This window comes from Brachypodium distachyon, chromosome 2, assembly GCF_000005505.3.
Source record: "Brachypodium distachyon strain Bd21 chromosome 2, Brachypodium_distachyon_v3.0, whole genome shotgun sequence".
NCBI classification, from domain to species: Eukaryota; Viridiplantae; Streptophyta; class Magnoliopsida; order Poales; family Poaceae; genus Brachypodium; species Brachypodium distachyon.
The window spans coordinates 16,704,316-16,729,617 of NC_016132.3; the positions used below are offsets into that span (position 1 = coordinate 16,704,316).

Consider the following 25,302-nt stretch of genomic DNA (forward strand, 5'->3'; position numbering starts at 1 on the left):
AGCTCGAATGCTCGATTGATCGGCGTGTGACATGACATGGCTCGTTCGGGGCCGCACGAATTCCACCGGGGCACAGTGTTTCAGACACGATCGACTGGGGAAATCGAGTGCTGTGCGCGCTTGCGACGAGCGTGCGCGTGTGGGTTGGCCCGGCCGGCAGATGATCGAATCCCCCGTACGTGTTGGCCCTACCCTCCCTCGGCCGTGGCAGAACTTGGAGGCGAAAGACCGACGTAGTGCGGGTGCCGGGCGGTGGAGGAGCAAAGAATGAGCGGAAAGGAAATGCACGCACAGTGCCGCACTATTGCTGTTCGACTGTTCGCTCTGCCTAGCTGGGTCGCATATGGCTCCATAACTCCATTGATCACGTCTTGCCTCAGTCACGACGCCTCATCGGGCCCGTGGAGGTGAGGGAAACGCTTTGAGTACTCAAAACGCTTTTGCCTGCCTTGTGCCTTCTGGCTCGTCGTGTGCCTGGCGTTGGACGGAGGAGACGGCGAATGGATGGGTGGATGTCTTGTTTCGTGTGCCTTTTGATTGTTTTGATGCTCTCTGCGTCTGCGTACGTGCTGCATGTTATGTGGTGGTTTGGGGAGCTTTTGGCCCTGCCCCTGGGGCTTTTTTGGCAGGCGGATGCATGGACAGCACCTGAGACGTCAGCTCGCCTGCTACTGTTTCTGCACACATCCCCCCCCCCCCCCCCCCCCTCCTCCCCCGAGCAAAATAGCTGCAGTGCTGCCCCTGTGTCCCATGAACAGAGGTGTTCAAAAAACGTGGAGCCGGCATTTCTCAGCCACAACGGCAAAGCTTTGTGAGCATCTCACAACGGCAAAGTCCTCTAAACGGTGTGAGCACAAGCAAGAGAGCGGTGGTAGCTACCACGATTCAGAAAAGTGAGTTTTTTCCCTCACTCTATCCCTTTACGTCTATGCTATACCCTTACCCACCCCGCATGAAGTTACTCATCAACTGTTTCTCCGTCAATGGGTACAACTTTTTCTATAAGCGACCGACAACACATGTAACATGGCGAGGGCACGACACGTAAGGCCTGGAGGTGGCTAGCGACGGGGATTGCCTCATGAGGCCCTGTTCGTTTTGTCCTAGCCCGGCCGAGATCAACCGAGATTATCAAGATTTTAGCACAAATTCCCGTTGATCCCGACTGATCCCCACCGGGGAAACCACAAACGAACGAGCCCTGAGGGAATCAGAAGTCACGACGATTTACCAGAGGAAGAGAGATTAGGAGGGGCTAGGGGGCGAGCCGCAATGCGCAAGGGGTTTCGAAAATCAGGGCTCACCTAGCAGTTTCGAAAGTGGGCACACAAGTACATGGGCATGAGTTGTACATTCCAATATCCGCATGCGCTTCACCCAATGGTTATTGAAATATACCCACCAAACCTTTTTTCTAATAATAGAAAAAAAACTCGTATTTACGTGGTCACGTGTACTCATTAGTGCAAGTTTTTAGGGTACTTTGCCCAGCGACTCGGCCAACTCGGGGCGCTTTTGTCCTCGCAGCCAAGGCAGGGGGGTTACAAGGAACCAGAAAAAAAAAGTGGCGATTTTTTATTGAGGATCACCAGAATTGACGATCTGGGCCGTGAAATCTCTGTGCAGCTTTCATGCCATCATCTTATCTGGGGTCACCAGGCCGTGAAATTTCCTGCCGTTCGCAGCCCTTTTCCACGAGTGTCCAGCCCAAGCCCAGCCCACAGTAGCTCTCTGCGCGAACGCGACATCTCCCCGGCGGCCCTAGACTCGGAAACCTGCCCTGCTCTTCTCTTCTTCTCTCCCAGCCGCGTTGCCGCGCCGCCTCTCGCTCTCTCAGTCCACCGCCGCGATGGAGGCTCCGCACGAGGACACGCCCTTCGACCTCGCCTTCCACCCCACCTCACCCCTCGTCGCCACCTCCCTCATCACCGGCGAGCTCCACCTGTACGCACCGCCACAACCGTTACCAGCAAAGCTCCGATGAATTTCTCGCTTCCCCTCCCGACGATGCAACGATTCTAAATTTTCGCTGCTCTGTGCAGGTTCCGGTATGCTGAGGGGTTGCAGCCAGAGAGGTACTCACTATCGCCCCTTCTTCTGCTCGTGGTTATCTGATTTTGTATGTTGCTTATTACTGCGGTTTCATTGCTTTCGGCATAGTGTTCCTAGGGTTTAGGTTCAGTTGCCAATCAATTTCAGGCTGTTGCTTCATTGGCGTTTAGAACTTTAGAGCTTCCAGTTGCTGTATGTTAGTTGCATCATGTTCTAAAGTTCACGTTGCTGACCGAAAATAGTTTATGTTAGGGTTTAATAATTCTTTTTAAACATCTGTTTGTAGAATTAAGTTCATCTGTATTATTTTTGCATGTCGTATGGGCAGCTTCATTTTTTATTTGTTATGTCAGGAGGCATTCGATTTTGGGTTGAATGGGTCTATGTGAATTCAAATTTCAAGTGGCCCACTGACTCTGTAATCAATGATGTATATAACTCTCATATGGAATTGTTTTTCTTTGTTCGAATTTCGAGCTGTCATTGTGGTTATGCACTTACATTATCGCAATTCATAAGTAGTTGTCATATATTAGAGATTGATGGGTCATATATTTTCTTTCTAATTTCCAAGGTTGTTTGCGGTAAAAACGCACGAGGAGTCATGTAGGGCTGTTCGCTTCGTGGACTCGGGAACTGGTAATTACTCCCTTCTGTATTCCCAATACCTCCCAGCTTGCCTACTCATCCGCACTTTTTTTTATGACTGATTCTTCATCAGCTCTGTTTATTTGTTTAAGCTGGCACTGTAAAATTAGCATCTTTATGGAAGTGACATCCCAGAACTAACTGGGAGGTGAAGACACCCCAGATTCTAACCAGGTCATGTGGATCTTCTTGATGTTTTGACTTGTTTCAGTGCTTTTGACGGGATCAGCTGATAAATCAATTGTTGCTTCCGATGTAGAAACAGGCAAATCCATTGCCCGTTTGGAGGATGCACATGCGTGAGTTTTGTCAGTTTGCAGTGCTGTTATTGATTTTGCTCGTGGAATTAAATATTAAGGCGCCCCTTCTTTTTGTTTCCTTTATATTGATATTTTCAGTGAGGGCGTAAACCGCCTTGTCTGCCTTACTGAAACTACAGTGGCTTCAGGTGACGATGATGGTTGCATTAAGGTATTAAAACTGTACCGTTCCAACCTGTATAGGTTTCAGTGTTGGTCAGTTTAACCATTGATTCCTGAGCAGTTAGGGAAGCATACATATGTTTTGGACTGACACATGGACACTTTCAAAGCTGACACTTGATATTTTGTTCCTTCTCTCCATTAATCTCTTCAATAAATATCAGACATGAATCTCTTCAATAAAATCATTTTGCGGTAAAACATTTTTGTAATTTTAGGTGTGGGATACTCGGAAACGAACAATCTGCAACTCTTTTGAGTGCCATGAAGATTACATATCAGACATGATCTATGTCTCTGACTCAAATCAAATATTGGCAACAAGGTACTCAATTTCCATTCCTGCAAGCTTGAGTGCTGCATGAGTCTCATATACTTTAGCGTTATTTTCATAGGAGCAGGTGGCCTATTGTATACACGCACAGATTTAGTGTTTCAATCATAACGGGTTCTACCAATCTCTCTTGGTCATAGTCCATTATATATCATCATGGAGTGGCTTCAATGATTTTCCTTTTTGGTTTACTTCATTCAGATGGAGAAATAACTCTGTTATTCAGTACATGATGTTATATTTATGATACTGATGTTATGTGAATCCTTGAAGCTATTTTTTAGGCAGTTCACTTTTACCTGTTCAAAGTTTTGATTAACTTTTTTGCCTTGATATTATTGTTACTAAAGCTTAATTTGGTCTTGTTATTTGCAGTGGTGATGGGACTTTATCTGTAAACAGTCTTCGTAGCAACAAAGTGAGTTGTCTTTCTAGGGTGGTTTTAACTTTTAAGAACTATATCATCATAAGTTCACCTTCGGCTTCAACCATAACAACAGTCCTGCCTATTTCACTAATAGGTAAAGTCACAATCTGAATTTTCAGAAGATGAATTGCTATCTTTGGTGGTAATGAAGGTAATAGCTTCTTTTTAATAATTTTGCTGACAGACACCCTTCATCTCTGCTGTAACTTTGATACTTTATGATTACTGAACAATAGCTTATTTTTGTGATTCTCAGAATGGCCAGAAAGTTGTTTGTGGGACTCCAAGTGGAGCTCTATTGTTGTATTCATGGGGACATTTTAAGGACTGCAGGTAAATGTGTTTTCAGGATTGCACTAGCAGCAGAAATAAAATGCACCCTTTGATTTATTTTCGTTGCATGCTATTTTGGTCCAGAAAGTTGTTTGTGGGAGTCCAAGTGCTACTTTGATTTGTTTTCGTCGATGATATTCCTCCCTAGAAAGGAAACTAAGAAAACACACCTGATTTTCTCTAGTTCTCTGTTTGCCTTCAAATGCTAGCCGGCCTGCTTTACTTCTGAATAGTAGCTACATATGCCCTTCACTACTCTTTACATCAGTAAACATTATGTTTGTGAATGCTGAGGTTCTTATTCTATCCTGGTCAAACAATAAGAGCTTTAGCCATATAATTATGATAAATATGAGGGTTTGTTAAGTTATTGCCACACATGTACTCCCTCCGATCCATAAAAAGTGTCGCTCGGTGACACTTTTTATGGATCGGAGGGAGTAGTTAATTCCAAGTCGTTATTTACTATGAAGGATCATCTCAATTTTATTATTTATTGATAAAGCCAGAGAAGAATTTGATATGTAATATGCAGACTGATGCTAGAATGTAACAGCTCAACAAGTTTGCCTCTGCCAATTTCTGTGATGGTAGATCATGTAAGTCTGCAAGTGATTTTTCAGTTGTATGCTGACATACTCTTTTGTTGCTAGTGACCGCTTTCTGGGGCACACACAGGCTGTTGATACGATGTTGAAGGTTAGAAGGCCTACACTTTTTATTGCTGCCTTTTTCTTTATGCAATCATCATTGTTAAGATGAGTGTATTTTGTGTTTTAGCTGGATGAAGAAACTCTGATATCTGGTTCATCAGATGGTGTGATCAGGTTTGAACTTTCCCTTGGTGACTTTCATGATCTGATTCTGGTTCCTGAGCAGTAATCTTATTTGTTTGATCATGTCTTCCATATTTTCTCGCATGCAGATTAGTGGGTATCTTACCTAATAAGATAATACAGCCACTAGCGGAGCATTCAGAATACCCAATTGAGGCCCTCGGTATGTCCAGTCCATTTCTTGGTAAAGGAACTGCAAGAAATATCATGTTTCAAGTTATTATCTTTGTTCTGCAGCTTTCTCAAACGATAGGAAGTATCTAGGCAGCATTTCACATGACAAAATACTGAAGGTGATCTCTCTCTCTCTCTCTCTCTCTCTCTCCATGTTGTGATCTAATCAGCCGTCCTGATTTATTCAGCTCTGGGACATGGAAGAACTCTTGAGTGGTCCGCAGTTGCATGACAACGAATTGGCCGAAGCCAACGTTGCCGATCATCACGACGAAGTGGCTGCAGCGAACGGTGACGGCAGCGATGATGATGAGATGGATGTGGACGTTGAGCCAAGCGCTTCAAATGGTAACACGGAGTCTGCCTTGCATTACACCATGCAGCCGCTAATCACCATAGCAGTAGTGTCTTACTCTTCTTTGTTTGTTTAGGATCAAGGAGTAAGAAGAAAGGCAAGGGCAAGAGTTCAAACGGACTCGCACCAGACTTCTTTGCAGATTTGTAGCTCGCATGCCGAAACCCAGGAAGCTCACAGGGGGCAAATTATCATTCAATCCTTGTGTACGTAATTACTACAGAGCAGTTTTGACCGCCACTGAAGTGTTGATGGTCTCCATTCAAGTGCGAGGTTGTTCGTGGTTGATGTTTCCATTAGGGATGTAGGAGTATTAGTTTTTCTTCCTCTTCTGAATGGTGGTGTATGAGTGTTAAGTTAAAAGACGCATGTACAATGGCTGCAAATGACTCTTCTCGATGCCGGGAGTCTATTAAGCATATGTACCTTCCTGTTCTATTTTCGCAACAAACTATGCTTGATTTCTCGTTATCTATACTTTGTATCCTGCGCGTGGTGCTCTTTATGCGGTGCACCATTTTTTTTTGAGAACACAGTATAAACGCAGACGTTCACACACACGTACACTCACCCCTATAAATGCATACACGCACACTCTATTCTTATGAGCATCAGGATGACGTTGAGGAGGTTTTGGGTCAACCCGTGATTTGCCCTCCCCATACCCAAAGAAAGAAATCCTCATCCTTACCCTCCCCAAAATTTGCCCATTACCGTTTTACCCACATCCATTGGATATCATTTGGAATCTAGACCAAAGAAGATGCAAATCAAGAAAAAAAATCCCTAATCGAGCAAGCGGCGGCGGCGGCCCGAACCGACGCCATCCCGTGCCGGCGAGGAGGGAGAGGGCGGCCTCGGAGAGGAGGAGCGCACTCTCCTCCTTGCGCCTTCCCGCGCCGGGTCGCTAGGGAAAGGAGGGACGGCGGATTGGGGCGCAGTGAGGAGGAGGAGGGCGGCGACGCGAGGGTTGTAGGAGGGTGGAGGCGCCAGGCTATTGTCGAACCAGAGAAGAGGATGTGAGAATGGGAGGCAGCGGCCGAAGGAGAAGAGGAGGATCGAGAAGAAAACAGGAAGCTATGATTTGGCCTATCCATCGTACGAGGCTTAGGACCTTGGGTAATACCCATACCCTCCCCGTTACGTATGTGGAATTTTTTTTTCCCATACCCGACCCAAACACACAGCTAAGGATAGGTAACGGTTGACGGATACCCACCGGCATCCTGATATGAGCACTTAGGAAAGACCGACGGGCAGTGCACCAATGCTTTTTGTTTGGCAAGTTAAAAAGACGATCAGATTTGAACCCGCGACGCCGGTGCCGCTCTTGGTGGAGTGCGTCCCGCGTGTTAACGGGCGAGCGCTATGTCCACACGCCGCACGGCACGGCCCGTGCAACCAATAACGAGCCCACACCTACCCGGCCCACCGCTCCTTCTAGGCTTCTAGCCCATCGCGCTCGAATCTCCGCGCGCCACGAGCCCCCGCGACGTCCGTCCGTTTCCGCCACGGGGGACCCACGTGAATTCCTCCGCCCCCAACCCAGCCTCGCCATTCTCCCTTCCCTGATTCGCCCCCTCCCGTGACAGGCGCATCTGTCTTCCTCCCTCCCGGCCCCGGCTCGTCGCCTCCCACCGCGGCACATCCGCCGCCGCCGCCGCAGCTCCTCCGCGTGCTCTTGGGCGAGAGCTCCCCACTCGCCGTCTCCCGCCGCCGCGCGTCTTCGGCCAGGTTAGCCCCCCTGCGCACCGCCCACATCGTCCCACACCTCTCCAATCCCCTCTCTCTCCTCCTGTCGTCCTCTACGGACGGCCCTACCGCTGAATTGGGCTTTGCGTTCGGGACTTGAGTCTTGCAGCTTCATTCCACTCGCGCGTGCTGCTCGCCGAGGGAAGAGGCTCGAACTGGCGCGCTTTCCCGGGCGCCTCCTCAGATCCGGGAGCTCGCGCCCTCCTGTGCCCCCCGTCCCGCGACACAGTGCGACGACGATCCGATTTCTCTCTGTACATACCAATCGTGGCTGTTTTTCTTTTCTGGTTGAAATAATACGAGGATTGTCATGCTTAGCAAATTGTGCCGGCTTTGCCTCTCAGCCGCACCAAGTGTAAACCATACGTTGGTAGTACCACATGTCTAGATCCACTACTATACTGAGTTCGTCATTATAGCTTTAATTCTTCCTGCTCCCGACCCCGAACTACTTGGCTGTGATGCAGGTTGAAGATGGACGCAGCCGGCAGAGATGCAAACCCATTGAAAGGCTACCGCATCGGCAAAACCTTGGGCATTGGGTCCTTTGGCAAAGTGAAGATCGCGGAGCATATAATTACAGGCCACAAGGTGGCAATCAAGATCCTCAATCGCCGGAAAATCAAAAGCATGGAGATGGAAGAGAAAGGTTTGTCGTTGCTCCCTTCGTGAACTTGCTTGCCTTGTGAAGTTTGTAGAGTATATGCAACTTGCTCCTTTTGCTGCACCGAAAGAAAAACGGATGGAAAAGGAAAACATCGAGAGGCCGTTTACATGTTTCTAGTATTAAGTTGAAAGTAAAATCTGTCAAACTGTTTGAGCCTAATGATGTACTCCCTCCGTTCCATAATTCTTGTCGAAATCTTACATGTATCTAGACGTTTTTTAGGAATAGATACATCCATTTTTGGGCAAATTTGAGACAAGAATTATGGAACGGAGGGAGTAGTAATCAACTTCCACATTTTCTTCTGACTTCTTGGTCTAGCGTGAGTATCGCAACTGGCCCTCCATAGTTTGACGATTTTGTTATGTTAATAGTTATTGTCTGTGACATTGTTGATCAACATATACTCTTCCTCTTGCCACTTTTGTACTTTGCTCAAATGCTCAGCTTTAATTTTTTTGGGGTACTATTTTACAGTGAAAAGAGAAATCAAGATCCTGAGATTATTTATGCATCCCCATATCATACGGCTTTATGAGGTGATAGATACACCAGCTGATATATATGTTGTTATGGAGTATGTCAAATCTGGAGAGTTGTTTGATTACATTGTCGAGAAGGGAAGGTTGCAAGAGGAGGAAGCTCGTCGCTTTTTCCAGCAAGTAAGCTCTTCTTTCCCCACTTTCTGAGGTTGTTACAAACATTCTAGTCAGCACTTTATTCTGTAGTTTTAAATACACATGCAAGGGGTTTGGGGCGTTGTGGCCCTTGTGCTGAAACCATGGACCGTCTGGAATTTGTGAGGTTCAAGGGTTGGCCCGTTTGAGTGTGTGAGGTCCAAGGTTCGGCCCCATTAGTTCCTAGGTTCGGCGTTTGGTTCCTAGTTGTGGTTCGCCCGTAGGGTCAAAGGGGTCTGGCCCTGTTGGATCTGATGTTTTTCCGGGCCACAGGGTTACCCTCTTGGTGCAAAAACTAGCTGCAGTTTGGCAGGCCATCGTGCCAAATCAGACCTCCTGCATCCCTAGTTTGAACTTTCTATGTGACAGTTGATACTTAATTTTTGTCCGCTTCTATTTTGTCTTCTTCTATCATTCTGTTGTATAAATATGATCTATTGTTCATGGTAGGATAATTTTAATTTGACCTTTTTTTACAGATTATATCTGGTGTGGAATATTGCCATAGAAATATGGTGGTTCACCGTGATCTGAAGCCAGAGAACCTTCTGTTGGATTCGAAATGCAATGTTAAGATTGCAGATTTTGGCTTAAGTAATGTTATGCGTGATGGTCACTTTCTGAAGACTAGTTGTGGTAGCCCGAATTATGCAGCACCCGAGGTATATATCTAGAATCATTTGCTTTTACACTGTCAAGACCCTTTATGCAGGGCTAATAAATATAGATATCTTCCTAATGTTTGGTCCATTTGTTTAGGTGATATCAGGTAAACTATATGCTGGCCCTGAAGTTGATGTTTGGAGCTGTGGTGTTATTCTTTATGCTCTTCTTTGTGGTACTCTTCCATTTGATGATGAGAATATACCAAACCTTTTTAAGAAAATAAAGGTTAGCAACTATTTGCTCTAATCAACTGAAATTTTGTTATACAATTTCTTGATATCCAGTTATTCAGCTATCTATTTTTTTTATTCTAGGGTGGAATATACACCCTTCCTAGTCACTTGTCTCCTTTAGCAAGAGATTTAATCCCCAGAATGCTGGTCGTTGATCCTATGAAGAGGATCACCATACGTGAAATCCGTGAACATTCGTGGTTCAAAGCTCGACTTCCACGCTATTTGGCTGTGCCTCCTCCAGACACTGCACAGCAAATTAAAAAGGTATGCTGGTGCTATTGTGTATCAACATGGCTATTTGGATGGTTATCTTAAGACTTTTTCCAAGCTTTGCCCGTATTATCATAGGCGGAAGGGTGGGTCTTGGAGACCAACCTGGGCCATGGCCCAGTCTTTTCAAAACGAAATTGCCTCCTACAAGGGCATATGGCCTATTAGATCTCAGCTTTGATGGCCCATGTTGTGGGCTTTGAAGTCGGCCCTTCCTTTATCAGTCAGTCTGCTATTAGACATTCATAGAAGTATTGAATCTATCTATTTTCTCCCATCTTGTGTATTTTTATGTCTATTTTGGTGGTGGGTTATGTTGACTAATTATATTTGAGCTAGTTTTTGTTGTTGAGGCAAACTGGGAGCCCTTATTTATGCATGTTTAGTGAATAATTTTGACTGCCTTGTGATTTTTTTAGCTGGATGATGAAACTCTTAATGATGTTATCAAGATGGGATTTGATAAGATTCAGCTAACTGAGTCTCTTCAAAAGAGATTGCAAAATGAGGTATTTGCATTAGTCTGTTATGCTTTTTGTCCGTTCTCGGTGGCATTATGACTAAATCTGCCTGTGCAGGCCACAGTTGCATATTATTTACTCTTGGACAATAAGCTTCGTACAACCAGCGGCTACCTTGGAGCTGAGTATCAAGAATCGATGGTGTGCTGGAATCTCTCTCTCGTATTGTTTGTGCCTTGTGCTTTTTGAAATGCCTGACTTGTACTGCTGCTAATTTGCTGTGCTTTCTATGATCTTCAGGATTCATCTTTCTCTCAAATTTCCCCTGAAACACCAAATTCTGCATCTGAAGCTCGGCAGTTTGGTTCTCCTGCATTTGGCTTGAGGCAACATTTTGCAGCCGAGAGAAAATGGGCTCTTGGTCTCCAGGTAATTTTCATTTTCAGTTCATTTTTCCATCCCCTCCCCTCCCTCCCCTTAATTCTCCTAATTCATGCATATTTAACAGTCTCGAGCACATCCACGAGAAATTATAACCGAAGTGCTTAAAGCTCTTCAAGAGCTAAATGTTTGCTGGAAGAAGATTGGGCACTATAACATGAAGTGCAGGTGGAATCCTGGCTTTGTCGAGAATATGATGCATAACAACCATGGCTTCGGTGTGGAGTCTGCCATAATTGAAAGTGATGACCTCAGTGAGAAGTCAACCCACATTGTGAAGTTTGAAATCCAGGTACTCTCCTGAATCTTAACCCTCCACCCTTTGTTTGCGAACAGATCCTGATTTGCAAATTTTCCATTTAGTTCCGTGAACAATCCAATGCATAAGGGTCGTCATTGACATGATTTTTACTCTTTGTGTGATGACTAAGCAGTGCAATTAATTTTGTTACTGCATTTGCATGTTCATGATTGGAATCTTATTTTCCTTCATACCCACATGCGAAAACTTTCTGTTTCGTATGAAGTTAATTCTCAGAAGATGTGCTTGACGCCTTGACTGCTTGGTGCTGATACACTTCTGGTCTTTGCAGCTTTACAAAACAAGGGATGAGAAATATCTTCTGGACTTGCAAAGGGTTAGTGGACCACAGCTCCTGTTTCTGGACCTGTGTTCTGCCTTTCTAACTCAGCTGAGAGTCCTTTGATTTTGAAGACGGCGACTTCCCAACTGCTGTGAGTCTTTTACCAAACCAGCAGCATCCTGTGAATTGCCACGTTTCAATCCAGATGTACATAAAGATCATAATCCTCCAGTAGACTCTACTCCTGGGTTATGTAGACACTACAGGCCCACGCTATTTCATTTTGATGGATAACGACTTATTTACTAACCAGAGGTGGCAGGCAAGAGGCAACTTCCTCTGCTTGCTACTAATGGTGCTGACTTTTGTAGCCCTATATTTAGTCCTTGGACATTTTTGCTTGGTAATGATCTATACTAGCATAATGCGTAATGCCAGCCCAAGAGTAACCTCGATTGTATTATAAAAGTTGAGCTCATGTAACTGCTGACTCTGACCTGCACTTCATGATTGTTGATCTCAGCAATATACTTCAAGTTGGGCCATTGTTTCCCCCGAGTGGTGTCATATTTAGTTAGGCAATAGCCATCACTTCTGGATGCGTGTCACAGTTTGGAATTCTAGGTGGTAAGGCTACAAATCTGAACACTTCAATCTAGCTAATCTATAGGTCTGAATGGTAAAATGAGTAGTCAAGTTAGAGGTCAGAAAAGGAGACTACACATTCTAGAATCTTGTGACCACATAGCGGTATGTAAGAAAAAACAAATTGTGTTCTTTTAAGAATGGATTAAAAAAGTCAGAGCGATTTGTGAGCCGTAATAAGAGTTGATTATTATATTGGTAGTTAGATCATCACATAGCCACGAGAAGACAGAGTGAAGATTTTAGCAGAAAGGTTATCATGCACATAACAAAGCAGGGCAATGGAGTACAAAAATGTATTCTTTGCTACATCAGCTGTACAGTGTGTGTGAACATCATACTGTAGCCAGTGATATTCTCTGGAAGGGAAAGTCTTTTTACAGTATGAAAGGCTAATAAAACAAGCTAAAACTATAATGTACATCACAGTGGTTTGACATATGGACTATGAATCAGTGGGAATGGTATATGCCATCAGGCTTTCTCAGCTGAAGCCAGGTGCCCCATTGGATCAACATTGCCCCGGTGATTGAACCAGTTGCAGTCTACGCCAATTTTGACATCCTCCTTGGATTCTTGTTTCTCTCTCTTACCATCTGATTGTGGAGTCTCTGTGAGAAACCGCTCCCAGAATATATCGTTTGACAAAGCCGGTTCATGGGAAACTCTGGTTTCGGCAGTCAGTTTCATCTTGTGAAGTGCCACTGGTGCTAGCCTCAGAGTTCATATCAACTCCAGTTATCGTCTTGCCCATATCTTCGTGAATATATGCTGATGGTAGCACTGGACTCTGAGAATAACCTGGTGGTTCTGCAAGCTCAGCTGATGGCTGTAGATTAATGCTACCCTCCATTGGTGCTGCCTGCAAATTTCCAAGAGCTAGAGCAGAGCTGGGTGCAGCAGCAGCATTGTACACGTCTTCATAAGGTGCATAGTTGCCTGCCCTCTGGAAGAGTTTCTCCAAGGAAACCAAGGCCAGCTCCATCTTCTCAAAAGGCTCAGCATTTGCCCCGCTCACCGGGGGAAGAACCCCAGGTGTTTCGGCAACCATTGCCGGCAGATACGGCACCCTCTGTTCCTCGACGGCAGGCTCCTGGGCGAAGAAATCGATCCTCGGAACCCTCCTCTTCTTGCTGAAATGGTCTGTCTCCAACAGCACAGAGCCTGAAACTGTGCCTCGCCGTCTCTGCAAGATGTCGCCCAGGTAAGCCACAACATTCTCCTGGCGTTGCTCCATCACCACCAACCTGTCCTCCAGCGACTGCATGTGCCAGTTGATGCCGCACTGCTGCTGAGCCTGCCTCTGGAGGTCTGCCAGGAGCACGCTCTTCTCGTGCTTGAGCCTGCTGATCTCGTCCTCGAGGTCACGCCTTTCGGCCTCCGCCAGTGGCCCGTTGGCCTGGTTCTGCAGCGAATGGCTGTGCACCGGCTTGCGCCGATGGATGTTCTTCAGGAGGTGCATGTGTCCCCGGACGAAATCCTCATTGCCGAACTCCCAACGCTCCGGGTCGATCTTTCGGAAACCCTAGCAGATGACCAGTTAATCCAGCAATCAGTACAGCAAGAGAATTTGAATCCCTTGGTGCTCGATCACAAGAAAGAGGATCAAACAATGAAGCGTTCAGATAGGAGTGTTCCATGATTGTCACCAAGAGCAGTAAACGTTAACAGCAGCTAGAAACCCATTCTGCAAACAATTAAAGGAGGAGGATGGACGAGCAATGACTCACGTAGGTGTTGAGCTGCCTGATGAAGCTGGAGAAGTTGTTGTGCTTGAAGTACTTGGGCAGCATGTCCCTTGAGAACTCGGGCGGGTCCCACACAACGAAGCTGGCGCCGCCGGGGCCCCACGACACGACGCGGTTCGTCGCCGGGTCCTCCACCATCTCGTAGGTCTTGATCAGGAACGGCGGCGGTCCTCCTCCGCCGCCCTGCGACGATTGGCAGCTCTCCATGTTCCCTCGGAATCTTACGAATCGACTTGGTTCTGCAAGAAGGGAGGAAGCAAACAGTCATTTAAAAGCAAAACCCCTCCTCGTCCATGTGAGATTGGAGAAAAATGGAGAAATCCTGGACCTCTGTTCGTGGAGGAGGCCGGCTCACTCACCTGTGGGGTACAAGGAGGCGGCGCCACCGGTTGCAGGTGGCCTCTTTATAGACGAGCGGCGGCAGCGGCCGCCGCGACGTGGACTTGGGGCCTTGCGGGGTTTTGTTCGCGCGTCTCCTGGGCTGGTCGTTGCATGTGACGTTTGACTGACCGGATCGACCCAGAGTGAGATGCAGTGAATGAATGCTGGCGTTGGCTTCGTGCTTCTAGATACGGACCCCGGCGAAACCCCACTGGCCCTACCGGGTCCCGACCGGAAACACCTGTTCAGTTCACTGCCATGCATGCATTTCTTCCTTCGGATCGGCCGTGGCAGGCTGACCGTCAGGAATGCGTCCGCGCTTGCTTGCTTCCTTGACGCCCGCCTTGACGTACGGGCACTGCTGCTCGACGGATGCCCGTGGAACAACTGAACAAGTACTCCCAGTAAAACAAAGAACCGCTAAGATTTTGAAAAGGCGTACGTGTCAGGTCGACTGAACCTGTTCAGGATGAGCGGGCTCACCTCACCGGCTCACCCTCGCCAGTCGATCGCTAGCTATAGCTTTGTCCCTTGCAGTAAAGGGATAATAAAGGAAAAAAGGAAAGAAAACAAGTCACGAGTCTTTTGCGGTGCGCGTGTGGTGTGGACTGGTCCGGTCTGACGGGATACCATTCCCGGCCGGCGAGAATTTTCACCGAGAATAATTTTCCCCGTGCTTGGAAAAATCACCGCATGAGTGACCATACCGTGGGGTCACCAACAGCGATGTATGGCTGGCTGGAACCTTCCATTCCTCCACGTCGCAGGTGGCGTATCTTTTCTCTTCTTCTTTTTTGTCCCCGGGAAATCACTGCAACTTTGACCGCGTGCAATCGTTGTGACTCGTGTGCGTCAGCTGCGCCGTCAGATAAATGCATGGACACGCTTTAGACTTTAGAGTCGTTTCGTTTCAGGGTGATTCCATCCTGAGGCAAACTAGTTAATCGCCACATGATCCACTCAAAAAAAAGAGTTAATCGCCGCATGAGTGCGTGAATGCGTACGTGCGTTCTAGAAAGAGTGGACTTTTGTGTTTCTGATTTGAGTGCCAACCGTCTAGTGTTCTGTTTGTGGAATTGGTTGTTCTGTTTGTTGTCCCTGGGGTTCAATACGACCCATCCATCAATAGTGTTGGGCCATCCCTTCACGTGGAGGTGAACTTTCAGCCCAGCAAGCAACCACAAGCCCAGTACTTGTGAACCGTTGATCTTAGTCTCATCCAACGGTTGATATTGCTCTTTGTTGTAGGAGAAGACGCTGCCCCCCCCCCCCTCCATGTCCTGTGTGTGGCTGCCATTGGGAAAGCAACACAAAAAACACAACCTGTGAGAAGAGAGCTAACGGACGGCGCTAACGTCCGCACCGGCTGGTCAACCTGACATGTGGGTCCGAGCGGTCAGAAATGAGTTTATGCGTCCGAAACGACAGAATCGGTGGCCCGCAGGCGATGATGTGGTACCACCAGCCACTAGGCTGGGCGACTCCGTGGCAGGTGCAGGGGTGTGATCATGCAATGGAGAATAGGGGCAACTTGTTTTCTATGCTTATTCACCATGGTAGTGGCTAGCGGATGAATGTGGCGCGCCAGTGTTGCCCCTCTTTGATATGTAGGCCCTTTCGTCTTTCTCAATAAGATCTCAAGGGATAAGTATGATCCATGTTCGTGTTGTTACCGTACTTTAGAATCAAGGCAAGACAACGGACATGTTGATGATGTAGTATCTCATCCATTCGGGTTGACACACTAAGCGATATATGAGACGCTTCCGCCAATGGTTCTTTGAGTTAGTGAAAGATATATCTCAAATTAGGCTTGATGATGCTTCATGAAGATCTACAACTCAATTGCCCTCAACCTCAATTGCATATGTCCACTCGGTAGCTGGGACAAACACAAGAATGGCAATCACGTCGAGGTCCATGAAAACTTAGGTTCGGTTGTGTTTCGAAGTTTTCAGATATAGCTTTTGCTCGTTTTCTGCATACTTGTTGTACGGGAAATTTAACCCTTCGTTTCCTATTGTGCAACGAAACACAGTCCATACCACCTCTTTTTCTGTTAGCTACGGAGTAGTTAGCTATGCAATTTGCAATGTTGGTTAATATTTCATTCCATCTTAAATTTTTGTCGTAATTTTAATTCTTTGCCTTACGAGCGTCAGTAGAAAAAGAAAATAATGCTTAGTCTTATGTGTTTTTTGTTGTGCCTTCGATCTTGTGCACTTTATTTAGTTCGATCCGTAAAGTCACACCGTTTGTATATGCAGCTTAGTTAAATATCAACCCGCGGACAAAAGAAAAATCATCAACCCGAACTGAACAAAGGGACCCACGGGTCCCTCTCATCCCGTGACCCGAGGCCAAACGATATCCAGCCATCCATCCACGTCATCTCGTCCGTCCCGGACAAAGCGAGCCGTCACCGCATCCCCGCTCGCCACCACTAGCCCCCGATCGCTTCGCCTTCGTCTCCTCCACATTCCGTCGCTTCTCGAACTCGCTTCGCCTCCCTCCGAGCCCTGGTTGCCCTCCACGCAGGGGCTGCTGGGGTTTGGTCCATGGAGATCTCGCTGGACGCGTGGGTGGGCGTGCAGCGGCACGGGCAGGACCTGGCCGACCGCCTCGCGCAGGGCTTCTCGGGCCTCCTCCACCTCCAGCCGCCGCAGCTCGGGCTCCTCCCGTGGTCTCCCGCGCTCCCGCACAAGCTCGTCCCCTTCGATATCGACCTCCCCGTCTCCGTCCCCTTCGTGGGTGGGGCCGTCGACCTCCCGGCCGTGGCCGTCGCGTCCTTCGTCGAGATCGGCGAGCGGCTCGCGGGGCTCGGGCAGGCCGGGTCCGAGCTCGGCCTCTCCGTCGGGACCGCCGCGCAGCAGCTGGCGCGGCAGATTCCGGTCCCGTTCCGCGCCAAGGAGGGCGCGCGGCGCCGGAAGCGGGAGGCTGCGGCTCCTCCGCCGCCGCCCGCGCGCGCGGTGGACGAGGGCGAGGTGGGACTCGCTCTGGAAAGGGCTGCCGAGAGCGGGCTAGCTTTGGATAGCGTCGGAGGCCGAGGACCCCTCGAGGTGGCGGCTGCTGCCGCGGCCGCGGCCACTGGAATTGATGCTGCAGCTACTGCGAGCGGGGTTGGGACCGGGGACGCGGATGAGTTGGATGAAGAGGAAGATGAGTTCGAATGCGAGATTGGGACTCTGGGGAGATTTAAGAAGGCTAAGGTACATGGGTACAAATGAATTCGATGATTGACTTCGCTTCTTAAATGACATACTCGTATGTTTCTGCTACGCCCACACCTATGCCATTTGGGGAGATTTTAGAATGCGAAATTGGAAATTTGGAAGCCTGGGCAGTTAGCTGGTTCTCAATAATGAGATATTGTATGGTATGTTTAGCCATTTGGGTGTGGAACTGTGCTTTGCTGCTTTATCTTTGAATATTGGTAATGTTTGTTGTTTCATTGTTTGTGCTCGTCTTAAATTTAATATGATGAGATGGGTTTTCCTTTTTAGTTGACAGATTGTTCCTATATATACATGTTGTTCAGTTATCCTCTCTTATATCAAAGGTTATGCCCTTTTATTTTCTCCAGATGTATGATGGGTTTCTGTACAGGTTTTGAAGTGTCTAATTAAACTGGAGATGCGATGGTGAAACAGATTCGATATGCTCAAGTACAAATCATAACCCTCGTATTGATGATGATGCAGGGCACTGTAAATGTCTCGGCAGCGTACAGTACGAGGCACCACACTATTGATGGTTCGGTAGTTGCACGTGGAGATATCTGGAGGTTAGAATCATCACGAGGTGGTTCAACTTATGGAAATAACAGTGCACCTCTTTTCCTTGTTCAATTGGGTCCTTTACTTTTTGTCCGAGACTCTACACTTCTTTTGCCTATTAATCTGTCAAAGCAGCACCTTCTTTGGTATGGTTATGATCGCAAGGTACTTTTCTTTCTCTCAATATGTATAATTGCACATGTTCATTACTTTTTTTAAAACCTTTCACGTAACTGATGCGAACAGTTTACTATTTGCTTTAGTTTTTGATGAATGAGAATCTATCAAGCTTCATATACATTGCTGTAGCAAAATGAGAACTTCAGTATTGGAGTGCTAATGTTATGCAGAGCATCTACTTCAAACTATGCTTTTTTTTGGACTAGCTGATTGTTCATGTAATCATCAAATTTTGGTATAAAATTAGGGAATGCTTATCTTCCTTTCTATCTATTCTAGGTGATTTTTCTTGTGTTAGCTAGCCAGATTTAGGATGGTGTTCTGTGGAAGCTTGCAATTGTATGCCTTTTCCTAGCCTCCTGTAATCTCGTTTTTTCGTCCTGCTCAATACTACAGCTTAAGGTGCGGAAATGTTGATTCTAAAATGCATGACCATATTTCAGTATCCAGATCTATAAAAAGGATTTAGACGCTGGATTCAACTCTAGAAGAGCCATCATTATGCATTACAACTGTTCTCTTTAGGGCCATATATTTTGCAAGCCTATTTCTGCTAAATCATTGTACACATCAAGTACTGGTTATAGTTCAATTAGCTATTCTCATTCTTATGGAATTGTGCTCATTGAAACACTTCATGTGCATGCCTTGGCTCATATTTTACTACATGCATGCACTAAAACTTTCTTTTACTGTAGAATGGAGTGCACTCCTTATGTCCAGCTGTCTGGTCAAAACATAGAAAATGGTTGCTGATGTCCATGATTTGCCTCAACCCGGTAGCCTGTGTAAGTAGACATGTTTTCATCCTCCCCCCCCCCCTCCCCCTCCCCCTATCTTGGTACTTTGCCCTCCGCTTTCAGTTCAAATTTATGTGTGTTTTCTAGTATCAATCTGGTGTCACCTGTATTGCAATTTGATGACCAGTGTTCACGGATAACCATTCTGTATACTCATAACAATCACTGGATAAATTTTTTCTCGAACATGCACCAAAGTGCGTGACGTTTTGTATTAGAAGATGGCGCCAAAATGACACAAGCCATACATCAAAGACCAACCAAAAAAGAATAGAAAAATCGAACAAACCTATGGTAGCCTACAGCAGGAAAAGGAGAAGGAATTAGAAAAATCAAAACCCAGAAAACAATATAGTCATCCTGCCGTGGCTAAAAAGATTGGTCAGGAGGTCTGGCGGTCTGGCGTGCAGCGGATTAGGGGGTATTCAGTGCAAGGCTATACATTACTAGGATTCAGTGTAAAGCTGTCAGGGACACTTACTAAGGGTTCTATTGTCCTTCCACCCTCGCCGCCGCTAGCTCGCAGCAGTAATGTAACTTCATCTAACCTGCGCTCTTTTGCTTCTTTTCTCTCGGCGCCCAAGGGTTGTCAAATTGACATTGCTGCTGCTACTACTACGCCCACGAAACCTGCTGCTACTGTGCGCACGCAACCTGCTGCATTCCCTACCCTTACTATACATACTTGCAGCCCGCATATGAAGACCACCATGAAGCAACCGGCCACCAGGAAACAACCGGAGCGGAAGGCTCGGAACAAACTGGATCGGCAGATCAAGCAGGTTTGTTCCATTTTTTGTTTTCAACATGTGTAAGTGGCTGCTAGATAAGAAAGGCCCCTTCTCTGTTAAATCTCTTTATGTTGCATTAGTTACTCGTGAGGTTGATTTCCCATTTAAGAACTTCTGGAAAGTAAAAGTTCCTCTTAAAATAAGAATCTTTATGTGGTTGTTAGTGAGAAACAGTATTTTCAATAGAAATGGTATATTCATTCATCTGACAAAAAAGACATGAACTAGGACCTTTCCAGAAGATTCTATTTCTAGTGAAAATACTATTTCTCACTACGAGCCACATAAAAATTCTTATTTTAAGAGGAATTGTTACTTTCTAGAAGTTCTTAAATGGGAAATCAACCTCACGAGTAACTAATGCAGCATAAAGAGATTTAACAGAGAAGAGGCCTTTCTTATCTAGCAGCCACTTACACTTGTTGAAAACTAAAAATGGAACAAACCTGCTTGTTCTGCCGATCCGGTTTCTTGCGAGCCTTCCGCTCCGGTTGTTTACTGGTGGCCAGTTGCTTCATGGTGGTCTTCATATGCGGGCTGCAAGTATGTATACCAAGGGTAAGGGACGCAGCAGGTTGCGTGCTCGCAGTAGCAGCAGCAATGTCGATTTGACAACCCTCGGCCGCCGAGAGAAAAGAAGCGGAGGAGCGCAGGGTAGATGAAGTTACATTACGGCTACGAGCTGGTGGCGGCAAGGGTGGAAAGACGATAGAACCCTTAGTAAGGGTCCGTGACAGGCTGACAGCTTTACACTGAATTCTAGTAATGTATAGCCTTACACTGAATATTACCTGGTCTGACAATAGAACCCTTAGTCTGGCGTACATGGATTAGGGGATTTGACTACCTCAGTGAGTTGGGGACGTCGAAGTAGCGGGCTTTGGATGGTGTTCGTCGGAGCAGCGGTGGTCGGAGTAGCGAGCTCCTCAGGCGGCGACCACCGAGTCCATTCCGCCGTCCATCACCGCATCAGCTTGAGGGAGAGAGATTGCCGCGAGATCTAGAGGGCTTGAGGGAGAGAGACGGGGGCGAGATCTGGAGGAAGCAAGACGGAGTCGAGGGTGAATGAGGAGGATTGCGGCGGGGTAAGAGCTAACCCTAGCGAGACGTTTATGAAGCACGGGTGCAGCGCGGGTGCGTGCGTGGTGCAGCAGATCGGGCGATTTGAATCTGCATCGAAAAAACGCCCGATCCGGGAGTACCCTGGATCCTGGCCTGCAGGGCTATTTTTGCAGCTTGGCTGCAGGCACCTCCTGCGTCCCAGGAGACCAAACAGGCCGAGATTTGCATTGCGGGTGCGGGCCTAATGCGGGGCACCCTTCCAAACACGCCCTTAATGGCCTTCTTGCTGGCAAGCATCCAGAGATTGCCATCACATCGGACCATGTCAACTAGCGCAGCACAATCTGGTGTACCGCCATCGAATGATGCTGTCGTTGAATCTCCAAATTCTCCACAGATGACGATGATGAGGGAGTGTGCCCCTTCCATCTTGTCGGCACCAGAAAGCTCAGCCGTGCTCCGGAACCAGCTGTCGAAGTTTTCATCAGCCTGCTTACAGAGTGACTATAGGGAGAACTTTGCAAGAACTTGATTACCACACTTGTCTGGTGAAGACACCACCCATGAGGATGTGCGAGATTGTTTCATCAACTTGACCACAGAGAGCTTATGCATCAGGGTTCTGTAGACCTCGGCACTCGAGACGGTCGGCTGTTCAACATCGGTTGGCCCGTCGTCAACCATGCAAAGATGGAGTGCCACAGTGCGGATTCGAACGATACCAGCAAAGCAAGCGGAGTATGCCGATTTTGCGATTTGGATGTATTGGCCAGATGCTGACAACTGCCATATGATGATATGAATTGATTCTCTCAGGCACACATAGGACTCGATGATCTCGGCAGGTGATGGAATTCGATGACTCCTTGAAAATTTTAGAGCGCCTGCGATGTTGCCGGTCCACCTTCTGTTTACCAGAGCTTCATGGGCAGTTCTGCGCTTTGCTGACCGTGGCCCGACTGCCTTGAGGACCGTGGTGACAAGCCCTGCGATCAACTGGCCATCAACTTCACCCTCTGTATTTTGTGATCATGTGATTAAAGGATGCATGTGTCTATGGTGATTATTATGTTTTTTTGGTTGTTGTGGTAGTCCTGGCCATTAACTTTGATATGAGTTTTACAAAAGAAACCGAAGACAATACTTATTCGTGCTTAGTGGAATCATCTAGTCTGCTGGGAACAAGTAAACCTAAAAGGAATGCATCAATTTTTTGGTACTACTGTTTGTGGAAGTATGTTGGTTGGCAATTGTATAGATGATAAATTTGCCAAAAGTCATCTTCCTACGGAGTAAATTTTGACCAAATTGGCCCATTTTTGTGACATTGCACTTATGGTCCCTTTCAATAACATTTCGACATCTCACCCATATGTCGGCACCTGCTAAACTGGCGCCAAACCTTTGCAATTTGGCATCACACTATATGGCGGCAACTTTCTCTCCAATCCAGTGGACACGGAAAACATAAAATGTTTTTCCATTATTTTTAATCCATTAATTTGGTGCCATGGTATCCGAACCCTAGCCTAACCACCTTGGTGCCATAGAAGGCGGCGCCAAAGTGAACTGGGTCAGCGCCAGTCTTGTCGGTCCCGACACAGTGGGCAGATGTGGATATAGTGCTTTTCTTGAACCCACACCAGTGCGTGTCATTTTCATTAGAAGAAATACCGAGACGGCAAAAGTCATACAAAACGCTATACACTGAAAACAAAAGACCAAAGAAAAGAAAAGGAAAAAAGACTAGCAGAAGCCTAGAAGAAATGAAAAAAACAAGGCCTGTGCAGCAAGAAGAGCCACATGATGTATGACACTTGATACAATCTTATCCTCTTCCATTGGTTGTTTTTTGTTACAGTCCTTCATGGATGTGCAATTTCCAAACGGGCAATTCACTTATGTTGCTGGTGAGGGGATAACCGCAAGTGGTTTTTTCCCATTATTTGGTGGATTGCTTCAAGCTCATGGAAAGTGTCCTGGAGAAACAAAACTGAGCTTCTCCTTCAAGGTTGGTCAATGATAGCTTTGTAACTGCATAGATTTTATTTCTCATTGTAAATTCTAAAAAATCCAGGTTCGACTGCAAATTGCCAAACCCGTAACTTTTGTGATTTCTTAAATCTACAACTACCATGAGGAAACAACAATAACATGCATTACTTGTGCTATTTTTTTATGTATATTATATCAGTTTAACGTTACTCAATCCTCTTGCAATCTGTTCCTAATTCTTTCAATTGTCCTTTTTGTTTACTGTTCATTTTTCTTTGAAGAGCAAACAAGGCACAAGGTTTACACCTACATTTCAATGGCCTGACAATTCTCTTTCACTTGGAGTTGACCAAGCGCTAGCATGGAAAAAGTCTGACCTTATGGTGAGACCTAGCATCCAACTCAGGTAGGTAAATATGAACACTTGCTCAAAGTCCCGTAACTGCTGTCTCAGCTTTGTAAAAAGGTGGATTGCTGTTACTCATAATTCAAATATTCACAATGTGTAGTATTGTAGGATCGGTGGCCTTACTGATATGATGTCAAAAATACTTGTAAATAGATTTTCTTGGTTAGTCATCAAGCATGGTGGCAACCATCTGGTGGGATGTAGCAGTAATTTTTCCACTGGAGCAGCTGCCCTGAAGAATTCGGGCGATGCTCCAGCTGAACCTACTAATCTGCAGTGCACATGCCCACGTGGCTGCTGGAGCAAATCCTGTCTATCCGAGTCAGATCGGACATAATAAAATTGCTAATCGCTGTGGAGGCTCGTAAGGTGCCCAGTTTTATTGCCCTAAATTGGCAATTCGTTAATATTAAATGTTACTGAAAATAATTCCAAATATGCTGATTAGTGATTAGGATCAGTCTCCATATGCCGTTAAGCACATCACACTTCCACGATGATGTACATTACTTCTCGTGTATGATATTGCCCAAGTCATTTTCTCTTCTGCAAACAGGAGAAAACAATGTTAATTAGCTAGTTTGTGCTTGAACTGCTTCCTTACTCAAATTTATACTAAGTGGACGACACTTTTTATGGATTGGAGGGAGTAGTATTCATGTTTTTTATTCACATAATCTGTTCACCGCTTATGAATCATCTCATCCATGGAATCACTTGCTTCAGTGTTTGCCCCACTTTTGGAGGAACTGATCCTGGCATACGGGCGGAGTTTGTCCACTCACTGAAGGATGAACTCAATGTAATGTGCGGCTTCTCTTGCTCAAGACATCCTTCGGCTTTCACATCTCTTTCTGTAAGTCCTCCAGATTTGTTTGGAACATACCCTCCGGATCTTGTTCATTGTTAGGCAGACATTTCTTATCGATGTGTGAACTGATGCCATTGTATGTATGGTGTGCTATGGCAGCTTGGGCGATCCAAGTGGAATGGCCAAGTCGGCAGTTCTGGTGTAGTAATCACCATGGAAACACCCATCGGCAACATGGGAAGGCCATCTTTGACTGTTGAACTGAACGGAGGCCTCGAGTTTTGACATGGATCGCTGCCCCTGTAAGCTGTACATAGATAGTGCTGTACATAGATATAACCATGGTCCATACTCCGTTTTATTCTGTAGATAGCTTCGCAACCTATGAAGTGTAATGTGTACAAGTGCTTTGAAGCTGCATTTTGGTACTGTGCTGATGCATTTTCAATTTGAACCAACTTTATTTGATAGAACTAATTTTGATCTAATTCAAGAAAATCAATATATCGGTATGTTGCTGAACAAACATCTCACAGGCCCTGTCATAACCTGACGGAACTAACAAACTCTGCATTGCGATGGAATTGTAAACTTCGAAACCCACGATTTCTCTCACTAAAACAATCTTCTTTGCAACCTCGCTCTCTGGGTGGCGATTTTCAAACTTTACAGCTTCGATCTTTGGTAAACTCGTGAGTGTTTGTGGCGACCTGTTGCACGGGATGTTTATGGTAAAATATAATCTCACGTTTGGGCGCAAAGTCGACAGATGTACTGATCAAAATTCAAAAACATCATCGGGAAGACGACAAGTAGCTAGTCTGCAGTAAAACGCCACGAAAAACACCTGGTGCATGCAACCGGAACAGATACGACGAAGGCAATAATGGTGACGTCGACACTGGAAAATTTGCGTCCCGTTCCAGTTTTCCACCGAGCTACGCATCAGCTTGCAGCTGCTTACATCCGATCCCTCCCCGTTGGAAGGACAGTTCGTACTTTCGAATGACGGAAACGACCGCTTTTTTCTTGAAAAAAAGGGGGAGATGAGCAGAACTCCGCTGCAAAATGCAAAACAAATTGGAGGAAAACAGGGAGGAAAGGAACCGGGCTTAATCAACGGCCAACGTATCAAAAAATGGTAAGCATAATACTGCTATTCACCAAGAAGCTAAAAAAAATCTATTGATTAAAAAGGCAGTCAGGACCGATTTTAATTGCCATCAGAGAATAAAAATCAATTTACGGCAGCCAGAGAAAACAGAGAAAGAGAAGCAAACACAGCTCACGACGGCTACAGCGACATGCG

General features: G+C 46.3%; 4 protein-coding genes across 4 annotated transcripts; 3 read left to right on the top strand and 1 right to left on the bottom strand.

Annotated features, from left to right (window-relative positions):
• The first annotated feature begins 1,765 nt into the window (after positions 1–1,765).
• LOC100839604 (WD repeat-containing protein 55) lies at positions 1,766–6,112 on the top strand. The gene is made up of 15 exons (XM_003567991.3): positions 1,766–1,944; positions 2,043–2,075; positions 2,627–2,691; positions 2,912–2,999; positions 3,099–3,171; positions 3,401–3,507; positions 3,892–3,934; positions 4,038–4,094; positions 4,200–4,276; positions 4,930–4,975; positions 5,057–5,103; positions 5,202–5,275; positions 5,350–5,405; positions 5,475–5,634; positions 5,718–6,112. The coding sequence occupies exons 1-15, from the start codon at positions 1,850–1,852 to the stop codon at positions 5,789–5,791; spliced, it is 1,095 nt and encodes a 364-aa protein (XP_003568039.1). The 5' UTR covers positions 1,766–1,849; the 3' UTR covers positions 5,792–6,112.
• A 1,094-nt stretch (positions 6,113–7,206) lies between these two features.
• LOC100839912 (serine/threonine protein kinase OSK1) lies at positions 7,207–11,945 on the top strand. Its single transcript, XM_003567992.4, has 11 exons — positions 7,207–7,375; positions 7,861–8,042; positions 8,538–8,722; positions 9,217–9,399; positions 9,497–9,628; positions 9,718–9,903; positions 10,329–10,418; positions 10,488–10,571; positions 10,671–10,799; positions 10,879–11,103; positions 11,405–11,945. Exons 2-11 carry the CDS (start codon positions 7,868–7,870, stop codon positions 11,516–11,518), a joined length of 1,503 nt encoding a protein of 500 aa, XP_003568040.2. The 5' UTR covers positions 7,207–7,375; positions 7,861–7,867; the 3' UTR covers positions 11,519–11,945.
• A 335-nt stretch (positions 11,946–12,280) lies between these two features.
• On the bottom strand, positions 12,281–14,110 carry LOC100840214 (heat stress transcription factor A-4d-like). Its single transcript, XM_024459597.1, is given in 3 exon segments — positions 12,281–12,722; positions 12,724–13,565; positions 13,771–14,110. Coding segments are annotated over 3 exon segments (1,275 nt in total). The 5' UTR covers positions 13,996–14,110; the 3' UTR covers positions 12,281–12,514.
• A 2,492-nt stretch (positions 14,111–16,602) lies between these two features.
• Positions 16,603–24,481, top strand: LOC100841027. Its single transcript, XM_003567996.4, has 7 exons — positions 16,603–17,378; positions 17,871–18,110; positions 18,824–18,913; positions 22,640–22,789; positions 23,055–23,179; positions 23,909–24,038; positions 24,153–24,481. The coding sequence occupies exons 1-7, from the start codon at positions 16,728–16,730 to the stop codon at positions 24,276–24,278; spliced, it is 1,512 nt and encodes a 503-aa protein (XP_003568044.1). The 5' UTR covers positions 16,603–16,727; the 3' UTR covers positions 24,279–24,481.
• Positions 24,482–25,302: the final 821 nt, after the last annotated feature.